The 18,559-nt window shown below is 45.4% G+C and overlaps 2 protein-coding genes across 28 annotated transcripts in view; one reads left to right on the top strand and one right to left on the bottom strand.

The window, feature by feature from the left end:
* RBBP8 (RB binding protein 8, endonuclease) overlaps positions 1-7,984 on the top strand; it is a 108,538-nt gene extending 100,554 nt beyond the window's left edge. For all 4 annotated transcript variants that reach the window (XM_074987293.1, XM_074987292.1, XM_074987294.1 and 1 more), the window contains exon 19: positions 7,256-7,984. In XM_074987293.1, coding sequence (XP_074843394.1) covers positions 7,256-7,353 — 98 coding nt within the window. In that variant the 3' untranslated portion in view covers positions 7,354-7,984. The remainder of the gene's footprint in view (positions 1-7,255) is intronic.
* Positions 1,256-18,559, bottom strand: part of LOC142009367 (uncharacterized) — a 64,705-nt gene continuing 47,401 nt past the window's right edge. For 19 of the 24 annotated variants that reach the window (XM_074987310.1, XM_074987302.1, XM_074987304.1 and 16 more), the window contains 2 exons: positions 9,318-9,440; positions 1,256-5,159 (listed from right to left, as the gene is read on the bottom strand). In XM_074987310.1, the coding sequence (XP_074843411.1) occupies positions 1,561-2,946 (1,386 nt within the window). In that variant the 5' untranslated portion in view covers positions 2,947-5,159; positions 9,318-9,440 and the 3' untranslated portion in view covers positions 1,256-1,560. The remainder of the gene's footprint in view (positions 5,160-9,317; positions 9,441-18,559) is intronic. The other 5 variants (XM_074987309.1, XR_012644440.1, XR_012644441.1 and 2 more) reach the window with 5 other exon arrangements.

Here is an 18,559-nt window from a genome sequence, read left to right as displayed (position 1 = left end):
CTGGTTGGAATTGGCCTGAACCTCCAAGGTTCAGGCCTCACAATCTCAGGGGTATGGTGCTGGATTAAGGGGTCTGTTATTTGTATGGGCAACGCCGCTAACACAGGCTGTAAGTGCAACGCCCTAATGGCCCCGACGCCCAGTATGTTTTTACCTCCGATGATCGCCCTGAACCATGATAGTGGTCCATTCATGAGTCCTAATTTGGTTTTAACCAAAGGGGCCTTCTTGGCCTGATTCAGCCCCTGGACATACAGATGTGCCCCGGTTTTTTGGTGGGCTACATTGGGGGCAATAACATTAATCTGGGTGCCTGTATCAACTAGAAATTTTCTTTTTACTTGATTTTTATCCCTAACCCACACATAGGGTCTAGTATCATTATCAAATTTGTTGCCATAATTAGTTAAATTATTTACATGATTCAGGGGGAATGATTCATAATTAACTATTTGAGGACCTGATTTTTGCGATCGTTTTTTGACGGCTGGGTTGGATATATACGATTAGGATTTAGAGCAATGGGTCTGGGGTTTGCCATCCATCTCTCCGGACACCACCCCAGCTCCATTGCCTCTCGTTCCAGCCTCATATCTGACTTATCCTGCAGCTCTTCATGTCTTTTCCCCTTCCGTTGGAGAAGCCCCACCAGTGCATACCTGTATCTACTAAGCAAAGAGCGGCCCGGACTGGGACTAGTACCTGGAGAAGAACGGGCCAAAGACTCTGTTGAGCGATACTTGTCCGAATTAGCTGAATCGTTGAAATGGACTCTGGGACCACGCCGTCCCAGGGGAGTTGGTTCATCCCCACGGGAGTGCGAGCTCCGAGTCCTCTTAGGGGAGGAGTTCGGGGAGTCATAGCTGATCTCCGGGAGGCCCTCCTCTAGGTTGAATAAGTAGGCCAATTCCTGGCCCTCTGCCACTTCTCGGCTACGTCTACACGTGAAGCCAACATCGAAATAGCTTATTTCGATGTAGCAACGTCTACACGTCCTCCAGGGCTGGCAACGTCAATGTTCAACTTCGACGTTGCACGGCACCACATCGAAATAGGCGCTGCGAGGGTACGTCTACATGCCAAAGTAGCACACATCGAAATAAGGGTGCCAGGCACAGCTGCAGACAGGGTCACAGGGCGGACTCAACAGCAAGCCGCTCCCTTAAAGGGCCCCTCCCAGACACAGTTGCACTAAACAACACAAGATACACAGAGCTGACAACTGGTTGCAGACCCTGTGCCTGCAGCATGGATCCCCAGCTGCCGCAGCAGCAGCCAGAAGCCCTGGGCTAAGGGCTGCTGCCCACAGTGACCATAGAGCCCCGCAGGGGCTGGAGAGAGAGAGCATCTCTCAACCCCCCAGCTGATGGCCGCCATGGAGGACCCAGCAATTTCGACGTTGCGGGACGCGGATCGTCTACACGGTCCCTACTTCGACGTTGAACGTCGAAGTAGGGCACTATTCCGATCCCCTCATGAGGTTAGCGACTTCGACGTCTCGCCGCCTAACGTCGAAGTTAACTTTGAAATAGCGCCCGACGCGTGTAGCCGCGACAGGCGCTATTTCGAAGTTAGTGCCACTACTTCGAAGTAGCGTGCACGTGTAGACACAGCTCTCAAGTGCAGCAGAACCCCAGGATCCTTAGATGGTAATCCGTGAACTGCTGCCCGTATAGCTGGTCCCGACACGGGAAGCCTAGTATGATCTTGGATATGAATATAGTAACGAGGATCCTGAGCTTGTGCTGCAGTGAGGCCCACGGCGCCACGTGCCACGGGTATCCAATCAATGGCAGATAACCTAGCTATGGCACAAACTAAATCTTCAGGTGTTTTAATACTTTTTGGGGTGATGGACAGTGCCTGAAGTGATGTTTTGCACAATAACATGCCTAAAGCAGGCACTGTAATAGGCCAGGCATTGTTATCATGGAGCTCCCGGAGCGAGCACCCACTACCCTCCCGCGAGGCATTTGTGGCGAGATAGATGGCCTCGGTCCGGGAGAGCCATTCATTGGTGTTTTCTAAAATTAGCCGCCCCAGCCAGACCAGGGATGGTTCTCCTGGTTGGCGTTTAGTGTCGTCTGAGAGAGTCTTTAGCTCGGCCTTTGTCCTCTCTCTTTGGATAGTATTTGTGGTAGACTGGTGGGTTTCATGGTCTGTCATTGTCTTGGTAACAAAGATGGGACAGGCCTCCAAAGGGGAACCAGTCAAATTGGAGCAATTTGGTAAGTCCTGATTAGTTTGATCAGTCTGGTTAATTTGAACATGATTAGATATTTGGGGTGCCAGTTGAGGTTCCTGGTTAGAGAGTGATAAAATGTGTGATCTAACCATCCCCAACTCTGATTCCAATTTTGTTACTGTGTTTTCTAATTGTAAAATGGTTTTCATTAGTGACATGATTAATTTCTTTTTATGATATACTTCCTTGCCAAAGGCACCTCGTTTTTTCAGAGCAGTTAAAGCAGAGGCCCAATCCTTAATAGATTCGGCGGCCTTTGGCGAGGGAGTAATTAATCTGGGTAAATCACCCACTTTGCACTGCACCCCGAAGTTTTTCATGATTCTTTCCACCTTTCCCATATACTCCTCCACCGATCCGGGTAAGAGAGGGTCTTTGGGGTCAATAGACATGATTTGGAGGGCTGTTTCTGGAAAATCAAATGAAACGTCATGATTTTCTAAGAAACATGATAGCCCTAACATAGTCAATTTGACCAGGTAACTTTTACTCTGGTCGTCTTTCTTGATTATGATTTGGCACTCGGTGTTCCTTCCTTCCTCCTCTGCCTCGCCTTTATGGAACAGAAGGTATTCCATTTCGCTCCCCGGGCGAGCCCCAGCCCGCCAGGGTGAGCGGAAGGTGTGCCCCCGTGTCCTAGTCTCACCTGCCGGGGCGGATGAGGAGGTCTGCGGCCCTGAGGATCCCGTCCTCATCGCCATGTCGGTGTTAAAAGGGGGAATTGCTAACCTCTCTACCCACTCTGGGCAGCCCCAGCTAGCGCAACTGGGGGCGAGGCTCCCAGACACCAGTTGTCCGAATCCTCAAGGGCCTAGGCCTGAGATGGTAAGGAGGCACAGCGGAGACCTGGTGACATAAGGCCACCCCGCCCCTCTGCAGACCACCCCCACCCACCTCCAGCAAGAAGACCCGGGGTTGTGCATGTACCCTTACCGCTATACGGTGGAACTTCCCCCTGGCAGGCAGTGGCTGGCTACCAGGGCAAGGTTGAGGCAAAAGAGGGAGGCTTTAAGTATGGACTTGGTTAAACTAAATAAGTATTTATTAAAGGAGTTAACAACAAGCTGACGAAAATGGCAACACTTAAACAATTTATAAGAGTGATATTTTGTCTAAACACTTACAGTTGCTACTAATAAATCCATGAAGTCAGACCTGTAACTTTGTTTTTATTGAACCGGAAGGCAAAAGAGTGAGGTTAAGGAAAACTTTTAGGAAAGAGGTATAAGGAGCTTTGTTAATTTTAGCTCTGAGCAGGGGGAGGAAGCTACTCCCCCCCATGCACCCCGGCTGGGTTGCTAATCCGACCTGTTTGAGACCTTAGGGCTGTGCCTTCTAAGGCCTCCTCCCAGCTGAGTGAGTGTCTTTGGCCTCCCCAGCTGGGGCTTGGAGAATCAGGATAGGGAAAAGGGAAGGGGACAGGTGCAGGGTAGACTCGGGGAAGCGGGAGGCTGAGCCTCCACCGTTTCAACCCACCTGCACAATAAAGTAACAAGGGTGACTAACAAGTAAATACCAATGGCTGACTATGAAAAACTACACTAAACTGTAACTGTTTTTAACTATAATCAATGAAGCATTAATGCAAGTGTACAGCTTCTCTTTTTCCCCGTTTGGGTTAGTGTTTATATTTGGGCAATCAAGCTCGGCCCTGGGGTCGAGCCCCTGGGTGTGACCCTTCCCTGGCCCTAGAAGGGCGCGGCCCTGGTTGCGGCCCCGAACCCCCCTGGTAGGGGACCCAGTGCCCAGTAGTATCTGTGGTGATATGACAAATTTGAAATATAATGTCAAAAAGGTCCCGGGCTATGCCACGGGCCTAGAGGTAAGTTGTGTGTCCTGAAGACAGTAGTCCAATCCAGTAGGTAGGTCCTGTTTGGTTATGGTGTCCAGTCAGGTAGGTGCCGAAGGCGTCGAAGCTGCAAGATGGCGGAGGTGGCGGGAGCGCAGATGCCGCTTGGCCGCGGACCCTGGGCTTCACAGCCAGGCATGCAGTACCCCGCCACTAGGGCGGGGCCAGTTCGCCACCTGGCTGCTCCACCACAGGGCCCGCTTGCTGCTCCCTCGATGCAGGCGCTGGTGTATCAAGCGGCGCTGGGGTTGCAGCAGCAGGTAGGCGCCGCCGGCGTTGCCTCAGGAGCTCTTCGCAAAGGCTTCACGGCGTTCCCTCGGGGGCTCTTCGAAAAGGCTTCACCGCCTGAGCGACTGGCCTGAGGACTGGTGGACGCCACAAGTGGCCAGCACCTCCCTGTACAGGTGACAGAATCCTGTCTGTCCCAAGGGCCGCAGAGTGCTGTGCTGCACCTGCTTTTATTCTGTGTCCTCATGCATTATTCATTGGACAATTTGAATATTCATGATTCTACCTGTGGTTCTCAACCAGGTCCTCCGGGCGGTGGAAGTTACTAGAAGCTCCCACCTGCGCCCAATCAGAAGCCTGGATTTTAAATCCTAGCTCATGAATTATTCATGAGTTCAGGTTACCAGGGAAACCACCTAACACAGAGTGACCGTTGCAGGGGCTGCTAAATGGCAGCCTACGTAACTTTAGATTCTACCTGTACCTGCACTGATGTTTAATGGCCAAAGGCTTGTTTCCCCTGGCCCACGGGGACGATAATGCCCAAGGGATAAAAATCCCTGACATGATGAAGTGAGTCTGTGCTCACGAAAGCTCATGCTCAAAACTTTTCTGTTAGTCTATAAGGTGCCACAGGACCCTTCGTTGCTATATGCATGAATAGTCATTCTTATACAGTTAGTAAGCCATGAAGACACCTCCCGGTGCCTGAAATGTAGTATCCAACATAAATTTAAGGAAGATAGAGGACGATACAGAAAAACAAAGCAAAAAGCTGGCACATACTAGTGGTTTGACTCTTGGATGATGTACGGAGAGCCTTTAGCTTGTAAACAACTGTAATATAAAAATAGGTAATGTAAATACGTACTTTTGAAGCAAACCTTCTGTGTAAAGTGAACACTTCAAGACTGATTGTCAGCATGTGTGCCTCCTTTTCATATTGTGCTGTTTTGGTTTTGAGTGGCTGATACTCTAAGTTTAGTCAGGTAAACCACAAGTGTAATCAAGTGACTGGCTATACCTAATCTAAAAAGTATTATGGGATCTTCAGCACACTCTGAGAAGTGGGATTTTGATGTGTTACGGTCTTATGCAATCAACTGTCTAACAATGAACAGCGGTGCTAATTAATCTACTTACAAAGGATAAAGGACAAGTCAATCTCACTGAAATTTGAACCTGTCGTTCTAAGGAATTTCAAACTTTGGTCTCAAACAGATGATCCTATTAGTGGCTGGAAGTCACTGCTGTGTTCCCTTAATTGAATAGTATATATAAATGTGATATTTGCAATTGTTACGGAAAAGCAGAATGGCCTGTTTATGTGAACAGTATGAAATAGCTATTCTTGGCAATACCTTGAAGCGGGTTACAGCATTCCACCAGTAGCAAAGAAAGAATCTACCAGTAAACTTGATTTTAATGAACGTAGTACTTGTGAACAGAGCAAAGTTGACATATATGAAGGCTGAAGTCCTATACTTATCTACAGAAAATTACAGCAGAGACAGCAGCATTTTATTAGAGGTTTGTGTGTCCTGTTAAGTATGGTACTTGTCCAGAGAAGTTGTGTTGAGTGTGTTTGATAGAGAATGGTGGATATTTTCAAAAATGGATTTCTTATGTTTAAATATCTCAGATTTTCAGCATTTCTGTGTATCTGACAGAAATGACTTATTACAGTAAAATGTAAAAGCTTCTGTGAGGAAGGACAATGAAATATGTAGTGAGTTACAAAATAGTTGAATATTTTACAACCTAATTTCTCAGTAGACCATCAGTATATTCATTCTGTATTAGATATTAGGAAACTACTGTAAAGCATTATAAATAAATGCTCTGATTTTTAATAGATACAATAAACCCTCGATTTAAGGGACTTCAGAAATAACAGGTGCTGTCTGACAGCCCCCATTCCCCCCCCACCTTCCAGAAAAAAAAATGCCTAAGACTCATCAGAGCTGCTTCTGGGGCTGGAGGAGCTGCTGGAGCGGCTGTGACCACCAGGGATGGATGGGTCACCGCAGCAGCTGGGACCACTGGGGCCAGAGGAGCCTGGCGGGGGGGCTTCAGTGGGGCACAGGCTCTCCCTCCCCTAGTCCTGTGTGCGTGGAGCACGTCAGCACCCAGCTGCCACTGCCTGCAGTGGCTCTGAGCAGTAGCCATGGTGTCAGAGGCTGCTGTCTGCTGGCAGGCTGGGGGCAGCTACGCTCTAGCTTCGCATGGGCGGCTGGGAGCTGGGGCTGGAGGAGCTTCAGCACCAAGAGCTGCAGGAATGGAATGAGCCAGGCTGGCATTCAGCTCCTCTCCTAGTAATTGGGAGAGGTAGATGGATGGGGTGGGAGGGGTGAAGGGAAGGGCAGGGCAGAAACAGAAGTGAGTGATGGGCTGGGAAGGTCAGTGCATCATCATACAATACAACCATTTGGATCTCATGGACTTCTGGCATTAACGGACACGTTTTCCCCATTAGTTCGTTAAATTGAGGGTTTACTGTACTGTTTTCCGTTGGCTGAGAGTTTTCTAAATATTCCCTGGCCAGGTCAGACTAGTTTCCAAAAATGAAAAAAAGACCTTAACAAAAATCTTTGTAGTAGGCAAAACTTTAGTGACCTGTTAAATGCATAACAAAAAGTCTTGTGGCATCTTTATAGACTAACATGTTTTGGAGCATAAGCTTTTGTGGGCAAAGACCCGCTTCATCAGATGCATGAGTCTGATGAAGCGGTTCTTTGCTCACGAAAGCTTATGCTCCAAAACATGTTAGTCTATAAGGTGCCACAAGACTTTTTGTTGTTCTCGAAGCTACAGACTAACACGGCCACCTCTCTGATACTTGTTAAATGCATATTACTTTTGCTTTTATATTGTACCATCTCTCAACCCGATTGTTTTTCAATCTTTATCCAAATTTATTTAATTCTTTTGAGGCTATATTAAAGAAGATCTTGCACCCTGTCACCGTCCAAAAAGAAGACAGCCTTACAATGTGATGTTTTCTCCAAAAGGCAAAGAACAGAAGACATAAATGATGGGAAAACAAAGCAAGTAAAATGTGGGAAAAGACTTTCCTGCCATTAGATATTTATAGTTAATATAAACTTGAAATAAAAATACTGGTTTTTTCCCCAAATGATACATCATTTCCCTCTTAGTTCATTTGAAAAGCCGAAGTATGTATCGGGAAACACTACTATTTAATGTACGTTTGTTTCATTTTGTGTTGATATTTTGTCTTGATTTTGCACCTTTAAGACAGGGGGTCTCTTCCTTTTGCCTCCCTTTGGAGTCAATGACTAAATGCCCATTGAGACTACATGCAAAGTTCAAGCAACATGGGTGTGACTTCTTTGAACTCAGTGGAGATGTACCTGCTCAGCTGAAGTCTAAATGTTGCTTATAAACTTCAGTGGGAACAAGACTGGACCTGGTGGGGTGCTTCCATTTTGCACTGGATAACTTAAGGATTTATCGCCTTCCCTTGTTGTAATAATTGTGATATATCTAATTTCAATAAAACAAACGTAGTATTTATTAATGGTTTCAGCACCTCACTTTCCGGCAGAGATCCCTCTCTCAATTTCTTATTCCAATTTGCATACTGAATTGGTTCTTACTTCCTCACAATTTCAGTGTTCTAAGTTAGAATCTTAGTTTTTTCCTCTAACTGATGACATTTGACTTGTCTTTCTACATTTTAATTCAGTGTCATCTGTTTACTTTTCCTTCATAGTGCCCAAAGTCAGTGTCTCAGATCACTAAGGATGTCTGAATCGAGGGCAGAGGGTCAATACCATTTGGAATTTATTGGGCCCAGACGCCTCCTGAAGGTCTTCAACACTAGTCATTGATTCTCAATCGGGTTATTGGGCTCCTGGGCCCACCAGTAGGTTTCAGGGGTCCTCCAAGCATGGCCAGCGCTAGACTTCTTGGGACTCAGGGCAGAAAGCTGAAGCCTGGACTGCCTGGGGCTGAGTCCTGCCACCTGGAGCTGAAGCCAGAGCCGAAGCAACTTAACTTCATGGGTTCCTTTGTGGCACAGAGCCCCAGGGAATTGCCATGTGTGCCTAATGCTGACCCTGGCTTTTATGTCCAGAAAAGCAGTTGTTGGCACATGAGGCCATGGAGTTTTTATAGCATGCTGTGTGAGCCTCAAGAAAAAAGTTAACCCCTGCACTAGACTGAGTGATCTCTTAAGACACACATTCTAATGTATTCTTATAAATTTCTATCTTCTACAGCACATGGCTCACCAGCTGCCTCAGTACTACATTGAATTGAAAGGTGGAATGCAGTATTGTGAAATGTGATGACAGAACTGCAATATATAAACCTCAGTGGAATGTGTGTACAATGCCAAAGCGAGAGATTTTTCTTGATTAAAAATGCCTCCTATGAACAGCACTATAAGTAGAGCCCCACCAAATTCACATTCCATTTTAGTCAGTTTCATGGGCACAGGATTTAAAAATCGTAAATTTAATTATTTCAGCTATTAAAATCTGAAATTTCACAGTGTAGTTGTACAAGTCTGTACCCAGAAAGAAATGGGGAGACGGGAGCTGCAAGATAATTGTAGAGTGCCTGTGTAGGGAACTGCTGTCCTTCTGTGCTCTACTGGCAGCAGTGCTGCCTTCAGAGGTGGGCAGCTGCAGAGCAGGAGCTCAGCTGTGAAGGCAGAGCTGCTAGTGGCTGCAGCGCAGAATGGAGGATGGCAGGCTATAGTATTGCCACTCTTGCTTCTGCAGTGCTGCCTTTAGACTGAGCACCCAGCCAGTAGCTGTGGCTTTCCAGCCACCCAGTTCTGAAATCAGTGCAAAATTAAGGGTGGTAGTACTGCACACACACCCCAAATAACCTTGTAACCCCTCTGCAACTCCCTTTGGTGAGAATCCCCAAGTAGAGAAATGCTGCGGCCCCCCCCCCATTGACCTATGTATAGCATAGGGCAGGAGTGGTGAACCTGTTTTCTGTCATGGGCCATTGACCCACCTAAGGGTTTGTGGAGGCTTGGGACTTCCCCCTGCAGAGGGATGGAGCTGATGCTTGTGGTTCTAGCCCTGCAGGCAGGGACTTTGGGGACCAGATCCAGTCTGTGGTCCTGAGGCTCCCCACCTGGTAAAACATAAAAGCACACAAAACATCAGATTTCATGGGGAGAGGCCAGATTTCAGTATATGAAATACTCATGGCAGTGAACGTGGTAGGCTCCGTAGCAATAAGGAAATATTCTTTTCACTTAAAGATTTTTATCCAACTTTTGTGAATAACAAAGGCAAAAGAATATAGTCAGTGGCATTTTTTTGTACACTAACAGGGTTTTGTTTAAGACCACTAATAAAACCAGCTTCATAGATTGAAAAGCTGTTTCATGTGTACTATGTTACGCCTTGGGCGTGTGATTCATCTCCATTTTATAGAAGAAAGTTGATACCTACCTCAGAGTGGTGTTGTGAAGCCATTGTTTTTAATGTTGGCAAAATGCTTTCAGATCTTTGCAGTAGAAGCTGTACGTGTGGGATATATTTCTAATTAGTTTCTGAAGGGCCGGACAGTTAGACATGGCGTTTTTAGGTATCCATTATAGTAGGCACATTACGTATAGAAACAGACCCTGCCCTGAATATCTTAAAATATCAGTATTTTTAAATATACCCAGTTGTGAAAAAAAAAATGGTATCACCGTGTGTGCGTGTTAGTTATTAGGCCAAATTCTCATTTACACTATTTCTTTACACTTGATTGTGTAAAAGAATCAGGGTCATTTAAATTATTGAACTCTAACAGAGTTTTACTGTCTTGGTATTTGCATATGTACAATAAAATCCTAATTATGCATAGCCTGAATTAGATATTTGGAGGACATAAAGGTGTGCTGAAGTTTTCATTTATTTTCATCAGAATTTGGTGCCTGTTATACCTACTTTAAATCCTGTAATTTGAATACCATTGCTTACATCCAGAACATGGTGTCTGTAATGCTTTTTGAAAATTTGCAGTATTCTAAAACACAAAAAATGGAAGCCACTTGGTTTAGTTCCCCTTCAGATAGATACATCTCCATATTTGATCTAATGGAGCTGGAACGGACCTTGAGAGGTCACTGAGTCCAGTCCCCTGCACTCACAGCAGGACTTACCACCACCCCCAACAGATTTTTTTTTTTTTTTCAATCTATTTGCTCCAATCCCTAAATGGCCCTCTCAAGGATTGAGCTCACAACCTGGGGTTTAGCAGGCCAATGCTCAAACCACTGAGCTGCCTCCTTGCCCCCAGAGAGTAATGAAATATTGTGACAGAGCTTTTATAGAGTTGTTGCAGTTTCATGATAATGGTTATGCCTGGAGAGAGCTCTATGTGTGTGAAGAATGTTTGCCACCTGTATTCAGAACACTCCGATGAGCCATCCATACCCCACTGAGTCCCACTCCTCCTCACATGGGGACTTCACATTGAGCCACCTAGACCCTCTTGCCAAGCTCTGTTACCTCCTGCCCCCCCCACATCCCACTGCTCCCCAAACACTTTCACCTTAGACCCTTCCTGCAGAGTCTAGACCCCACCCCCAAGACTCTGTGCACCCAGATCCCTACCCTCTGCACCCAGCTGTTTCTCTGAGCTGCTTATGCCCAAATTGCCCCACACAGAACCCTCTGGATCCCCCCATACTAAGGTCCTCACATTTGCATCCTGTATTGCTGAGCCTGCCCACCCACACCTGGTGCACTTGGCATGAAGGGATAGGGTTTGGGGTACTTTTGGGGCAGGTCCAGCCCTTGCGTTCTGTCAGGTGTAACTTCACCACTAAATCTCTATCTCAGGGAGAACTGCCCAGTCATCTACCTCTGTATAGCTAGTAGCTTGTGCTCTGCAATGCCATGCTGGAGCCTCCACATTTGACAAAACTGGCAGTTTTGTCCAGGTTTTTAGTTTTGGAGGCACAGAATGCCCTCAGTAAATGATATCTCTACAACCATCCATGTCTACTGCTCACTAATGTACTACTTCATTGTTTACTGAATTAGGTTCTTAATTTTTAGGTTGCATTCTTTACAGCCAACTTAATCCACTAGTAACTAATCTGTGTGGAAATGATTTGTTGAGATGTCAGGCACATGGATGATTTTAAATAAATTTGATTAAGGATGCCAGGAGTGGCAACACTGGAAATTGTAAACAAATATTTGTTTTGCTAAGGATTCTCTTAGCAACAGAGACGGAAGGAAGAGAATAATGGAAACTGTGAAGCATAGAGGCTACTCAGAAACAATTGTAAGAAGAGCTCATGTAAGACTTGATCCAGTAGTCTTCGCCCAATTGTGAAAGTTTTGCCTAGGTCCTATAGCGTTTTTCTCCTCCTTTCTGTACTTCCAGTTAGTTTGTGCTTTACCAGGATACCGTTATCCATTGAGTCTCATACTAAGTTCTCGTGGCCAGACATCTGTGGCTTAACTAGAAAACTAGATAGTGTGAAGTTGGTGCACTTTATTTTCCACTTAAACCATCACACACAGAAATAATAGGCTTTAAAAAATTATATAGCAAGAAAGGGATTAACTTCCACTGATCCTGTCCTCACCCAGAACTACTGCTCATATTTACATCCCTTTAGATGTGAGGTTTGCACCTGCTACGCCTAAGTCCATCACTGTGCCAACAGGAGGCCTCAGACATTTTTCTGGCTAGGGCATTAATGTTAGAAATACCACTCCTATCTCTGGAAGATTCCTATTTGTGCATGTGTGGTATTAAGTCTCCTGGACTGCTTTGTGCACCAGCACAGAAATAGGTATTAGACAGATGGAGGTAAGGTTTGCTGCATATTCAATGACATGGTGTTAAAAAGACCCTGAATTTGAGCATTGGATTGTCTGCCATTTTTAATAGTAATTTCTGCTCTCAGGCACTAGTACAGCCAGTGTTTCTAGTGTTGCTTTAAAAAGTAGAAGGGGATGGACCCAGCAAAATTCTTCAATACGTAAATATCTTCAGCAATATAAACCCAGGATGCTAATGTAGTTTGCTTTGAGAGGCAGTTAGTTTCTGAGTGTGACATTACTCCACCAGAAGACAGCCAGGATCTACTCTCTCTTAAAATAAGGGGAAGAAAACTGCAATTGTACTTACAGAACTCTGGGCAATTATTAACAGCCAGGTGAGGGCTACCTGGTTCAACATCATCTGTGGTCCTCCTGGACCACGAATGTTGCCAGACCAGAGAATCTGTGATGAGAGGTTTAACCTGTATTAAAATCATGGACATTTTTAGATATTTTAGAAACCAGGACAGACAAAGATTTAAAGAATGAAATGGTAAAGCTATGCATCTTTATTAAAAAATTAAGCTTTTGTAAGTAGGGCTATTAATGACTTTAAAAATATCACCAGCACTCAGACTGTACCTGCAGGTCAAAAGGTCAGATTTCGGAACTGTGCCTCTAAAAGGTTGCTGATTTTGTGCTAGACTATGAAAACACAAGAAATGGACCTGAATTCAAGCCACAGAGCTAGATCTACCTGCATGTGAGGAAGGTGGCAGACAAATGCCAGATCCAGTTAACAATTTGGACCCAGTTCTTAAAAAAGCCACCCATAAACTCAAGATTAATCTTACCCAACAGAAATAAAATCTATTTAGGCCAGTGTTAGATGCAAGCAAAATAAGATAAGCACCAAATTAAAAAGGGAATTGTTGGAAATGTGGAAGGTTTAAAGGGAATTTGGTACACATCCTTTACTGATACCTTTGGGCAAATCAAATGAGGGAAAGGAACTAGATTATATTTCAGGTATTTGGGGTTTGACATGACATCCCTGATGTTGCTATTAGGAGACTTCAGAGCTGGACAACACCACTATCTCAATACAATATGTATTGGATACTCCACTTATCTCCCTTTTAATCTTAACCAGATAACTCAAATTATTTTCAGGAATTCCAGGCACTGTTGTTACATACTATCAATGAAATATCTTTGCGTTAATCCCCACAAGTAGGCAAGTAAGAAGTCAAAATTTTATTATTTTACAATTACCATTCTCTGGGTGGGAAATTCCAACAATGCAATTTGGGACAAAATGAAATTGAAACAAAATGTCAAACATTCCTGCAAAAAACAAGTTTCTATCTGAATTATGTGACCGACCCAGGGCAGTTGGGCTATGTCTACAGGGCAGGTACAATAGTATCCCAAAATAGCTGCCCACATCTAAGAAATGTGCCCCTCGTCTCAAAACAGCTTTCAAGATAACAGGTATCCTATTTTGACATCCCTGTGCACCTCATCACAGGAGGAGTACAGGGATGCCCTTAAATTGCACTTTATTGTGGCATGTGGTGCTATTTTGAAATCTACTCAAAATAAGCTACCGATTTGCATAGCACAAATTGTGCAGTTTATTTCCAGGTTAGGGTACCATCTAGGTATAGCTTTGGCTATAGTAGTTTGGTCCTATTGGTGAACTGAGAAGTGGGTGAGCATGAGCTGGCCCACAGCTATAGTATAAGATCCTCCCTATGGGGTGGAATCCACTGGACTCAGGAAGCTACAGTAGTTAGGTCCTACTGGGGACTGAGAATGGGGGCAGGCACAAGTCCCCACTCCCCCACTTCCCAAGCTACAAGATACAGGGAGGATTACAATAGTTTGGTGGAGGGCAGACATAATTGGAGCTGGGCGAGTGGTTTTCAGTTCTCTGAATAATCTGCCTGAGAATGTTGTTGTGTGATCAAGGCAGGCAAGCAGGCACTTGTGGGTACTTGAGAGCTAGCCTGAAGCAGCGGGCTAATCAGGCACCTGCAACCAATTAAGGCCTGCTGGATTACTTTAAAAGGTTTCCCCTCAGGTAAGGAGGGAGGAAGGAGCTGAGTGAAGGACTGAGAGGTGGAGGTCTGTTGCTGGAGAGCTGAGGAAAGAAGGTTGATGCTGAAGGAGGGAAGATATGCTTGGGTACCAGGGGAGTGTTTGGGGGAGAGGCCCCTTGAAATAGCTGCTGTGCTGCGGCTAGGGGAAAGTCTCATCAGTTGCCATTATCCAGGGTCCCTGGACTGGAAAGTTGGAGTAGTGGGTGGGTTCAGGTTTCCCCCAACCTCCTTCCCATATCACAAAAAATCCACTGGAAAGCGGGGGCTTGGATTATGGAGGGTTAAACCCCAATCCTTTGTGCCAGTGATGAGGATGGCTCAGCAAGATGTCACCATGGCCTCGAAAAAGGTGAGACAGTGTGGAGGGTCACTATATGTGTCTGGGGAGAAATCCTGGATTTGCTGAAGTCAGTAGTTTTGTCATTGACTTCAGTGGGGTCAGGATTTGATCCCTAGCGAAGGTGCAATGTGAAAATCTACCCTATCAACTGGCTTCATGAGCACAAGCCAGCAATGCACTATAGCAGGGGTGTGCAAAGTGGGGAGTGGGTCCCCTCGGGAGGAGGAGCTTGAAGTTTCATAAGTAGGGGCTGCTGGGTGTCGGGTTCTTCTAAAAATGTTGAAATATGTTAATGGTTTTTATGTGTATTCACATTTATACACCAATTAACAAAGTTTTTACATTCTACAGACTTATTTTCTTACATGTGCAAAAAGTTTGTGTTTTTTTTTTTTTCCAATGAACATAACTAAAATTTCCATCAGTCTGGATTACATTGGATGGGTTGGGAAAGGTGGGGCCCTGATAATTGCAGGGATGAAAAGTGCAGCCTGACATAAAAAGCTTGCTCACTACTGCGCTAGAGGGGGTGCTCAAGAGCTCCTACAAACCACTTTAAGGTTCTGCTACCTAAATTAAAGGTATTTTCTTGCCTTTAATTTAATCACCTCCTGATCTGAATTCTGTTAGGTCGCCTTTGTGAGAGATGGCTTTTCTCCTCAGGTTCAGAAGAACTTCTAAGATGCCAGTGGGGAAGAGGTTTGTGTGGGGTTTCGAATGCTCTTGAATGCATCTGACAAAGTGGATCTTTGCCCACAAAAGCTTATGCTCCAATAAATCTGTTCGTCTACAAGGTGCCACAGGACTTCTTGTATTTGCGGATACAGACTAACACGGCTACCTCTCTGATACCTGAACGCACAGAGCGGCACTAATGTAAAAACGAATTCTCGTGCATGAACATTTTTGAACTCTTTGCCGGGGTGGATTTGGTTTTGTGCATAAGTTTAACAGTCCTATTACAGGTTATTATATTCATTGTATGTTTCTGGAGCAAAATAGAAGTGCTTCCAGCATGTAGCATTTATTTGGCAAGCAATTTAACTAAGTGACATTAGCTAACACTTTGTTTGCAACGTGGTATTCTGTTTCAGTTTTTTAATTAATGATTTCCCAGCACTTCTAACAAGCTCTGCACCTATGGAGTATAGGCCAAGACTGCCAACAAACAACTAGTGGTTTTGGATGATTCAAATATTTTGGCACCAACTTGACAATTTAAAGGGGCCTAGCTTCTAAGGGTGGGCTTCCCTACTTTTTGAAAATAGGGCGGCCTTCTGGTACTGCAGCCTAAGCACGCAAAACATTGATGCATCTAAGATCACAAGTCACTTTTGAAAATCTTGTCCACAGGTTTTGGCACTGTTAGCCGATAGTCGGGTGAGATACCACCTATGCCCTTATTTTCATCCGAGTCTTTAACTGCTAGGACAGACAGCCCCTTCGCAGCCGGCAGTCCGGGCAGGCTGACGGATGCCCCAGGGTCCTAACACCCGAGTCTTCAACTGCTAGGACGGAGGCCCTTCGCAGCGGGCAGCCAAGAAGGCTGACGGGTGCCCCACAGGTTGTACTGAGAGCCCCTATACTCATGTCTTTAACTGCTAAGACGAGGTCCCTTCGCAGCGGGCAGCCAGGGATGCTGACAGGTGCCCCAAGAGTCTGCTCCGTGGAGGCAGCACGACTCAGCGCTCAGCTCTCAATACACCCCACCAGTGACCAGGCTGTTACAGCTGAAAAGCAGCTGGGTTCTTTGTTTTGTGTTCAGTTTGCACAGTAACAGGAAGAGTCAGGTTACCACTTAACCAATTACTTGTTTATTTAACTAAAAGAGTTAAGCTCTTATGGTTAAAATATAATTTTTATATATATTTATTTATTTATTTATTTATTTATTTAACCATAAGAGCTTACAAGATTTTATACTTTGTTACAAGGTTTACACTTTGCTCTTTAGTTGCCAATAGCTAGCATGTAACAATTCATAGATCTATTATTGAATGTGCACAAAGAAAACAAAAGGAAAACAATAAATTTGACAGGTCTTATTCTCACCCCTGCATTACCAACGTGGTCTGGCCAGCATTTCACTCAATCCCTCGGGAAGAAGCGATAAATAACGAGGACCTCGGGAGGCAACAACTCTCCTGACCAGCAGGTAGAGGTAATTGGAGCTCAATTAGGGGGTCTGCCAGGCCCTTCTTTATACCCATTGGGTCATGTACCCGTCTTCCTTATCTAAAAGGGTGCCAATTGAATTAACTCATCTGAGACACTAGTTCTCACAAAGCTGGTTCTCACTTGTGGCGTGGAGATAATTTTAGGGCATTTTTTTTCTTTATGGGCCGGAGATTTTTCCTCGGTCTGGGACGTTTGTGTAGGCGACTCAACTGATGGTAATTAACCAAGGGCAGTCCAAGGCTCTGCTGTTTATTAGCCCATTGTCTCCTGCTCCGGAGCATTCAAAAGACTGTGGCTGAGCTAAGCACATCTGGGCTAAGCTGTTAACCTTTTGGTGCTCTGAAGCACCAGGGGAGACAAGATGGAGTTGAGAAAAGCGGGGATTCTGTCTGGCTACAGGCACTGGCAAAGGGGACATTTTTGTGGGCAGTACAGCCAACCGAATAGCTATTCAACTGATAGCTCATTTGCCAAAAAATGTATTTGAAAAAAATAATTGTTTTCTCAACTCCTATTATTTCTTTGTGGCTTTTTCATATGTGGCGTTTAGAATAACTTCTCACCTCTGCACTCTTCTGTATCATAAAAGGGAGCAACTCACAAAGTACAAAAATAAATGACGTTTTAAAAAAATAACCTTTTTGCTTCATTAGTTGTCCCTGTACATGCACTTGACCAGGGCCATCCAAAGAGAGTTTAGCCTATTTCAGCAGAACCAGACCCTGTCCCACTAACGCCCTGGATATGTTTTGGATTATTTTATATCCTCACTCTTGTCTTATTATGAGGCCCTGCTGTCTCCATTTAGTGCCCTGAATGATGTAGCCAGGGCTCATTGAGTGTTCTGTAGAGTTCATCAACATGCAGGCCAGAATGGGGTGGGTAGTATGGAGAGTATTTTACAGAAATTGCAAAATGAGTTTAGATTTGCCTGATTGCAAGGCCCAAACCTTAGACAATAAAGCTATGGCAGCTGCATGGGATATCTTGGGTCCAAACTTTGTAGATCAGCACACTTCTTCCCCCATGGTGCTGTCTTACTGGAGAAGCTATTGTAATGGTAGTTCCCTATGTGGTCCCATTTTTTTTAAATTTGTTCAAAGCAGGGATAGCACAGCCTTCCCAAAAGTGTGTGGTGGGAGAGGGGTTGTTAGGAGTCCTCAAGGCCCTGTCCTCTTACTGCTGAGGCCTCATTCCTGCCCCTCATCTTCCCCCAAGGGTCCTCCTCTTCCCACATAGCCCCTCTTCTTTCTTTCCTCCCCCCACCAAGGCCACACTACCTCCTCTTCTCCCTGAGGCCCTGCCCCAGTCAAGCTGGAAGCTAGAATGTGGTTGGGGAGAGTGGCCGGCCCTGCACAAGGTCAAGGGGGCCAAAATCCTCCCTCTGCTTGTGTGTCTGCCCTTCAGTCGCCTTCCCATGACAAGCAGAGAGACCCAGGCTTCCCACAGCTGCCTGCATGGCTCTTATCCAAATGGTTTTATGCTCTTTCCATCTGCCTTAGGTGGGGACACAGTCCGCAGGCTGATCTCTGGCTCCTGACGCTGTGGTCAGGTAGAGGGTCTATGTGGCTCCCACAACCACTTGGGTTCCCTGGCTGGGCTCCACCAGCTGCTGGTCTGTCCAGAGAGTGAAGCCTAGAGGGAAGAGAAGGGACAGGACATGGAGTTCACCATGAGGTGGGGGGGGGGGGGGTGAACTGGCCAAAAGGCGAGTGCACCCTGGCTGCTCCTGTTCTGGCAAAATGGGTTCAAATATTATATACTTTGTTTTCTGCTGCTGCTAGTCATTAAGATTTGTTGCAAGATCATATTAGAGTTACTTTACTGGGACAAAGCATGACAGGATGGGCA

Source organism: Carettochelys insculpta, chromosome 2 (assembly GCF_033958435.1).
Source record: "Carettochelys insculpta isolate YL-2023 chromosome 2, ASM3395843v1, whole genome shotgun sequence".
Classification (NCBI taxonomy): domain Eukaryota; kingdom Metazoa; phylum Chordata; order Testudines; family Carettochelyidae; genus Carettochelys; species Carettochelys insculpta.
The sequence above is the reverse complement of the archived record's forward strand: the minus strand, read 5'-3'. Positions and strand labels throughout refer to the sequence as shown.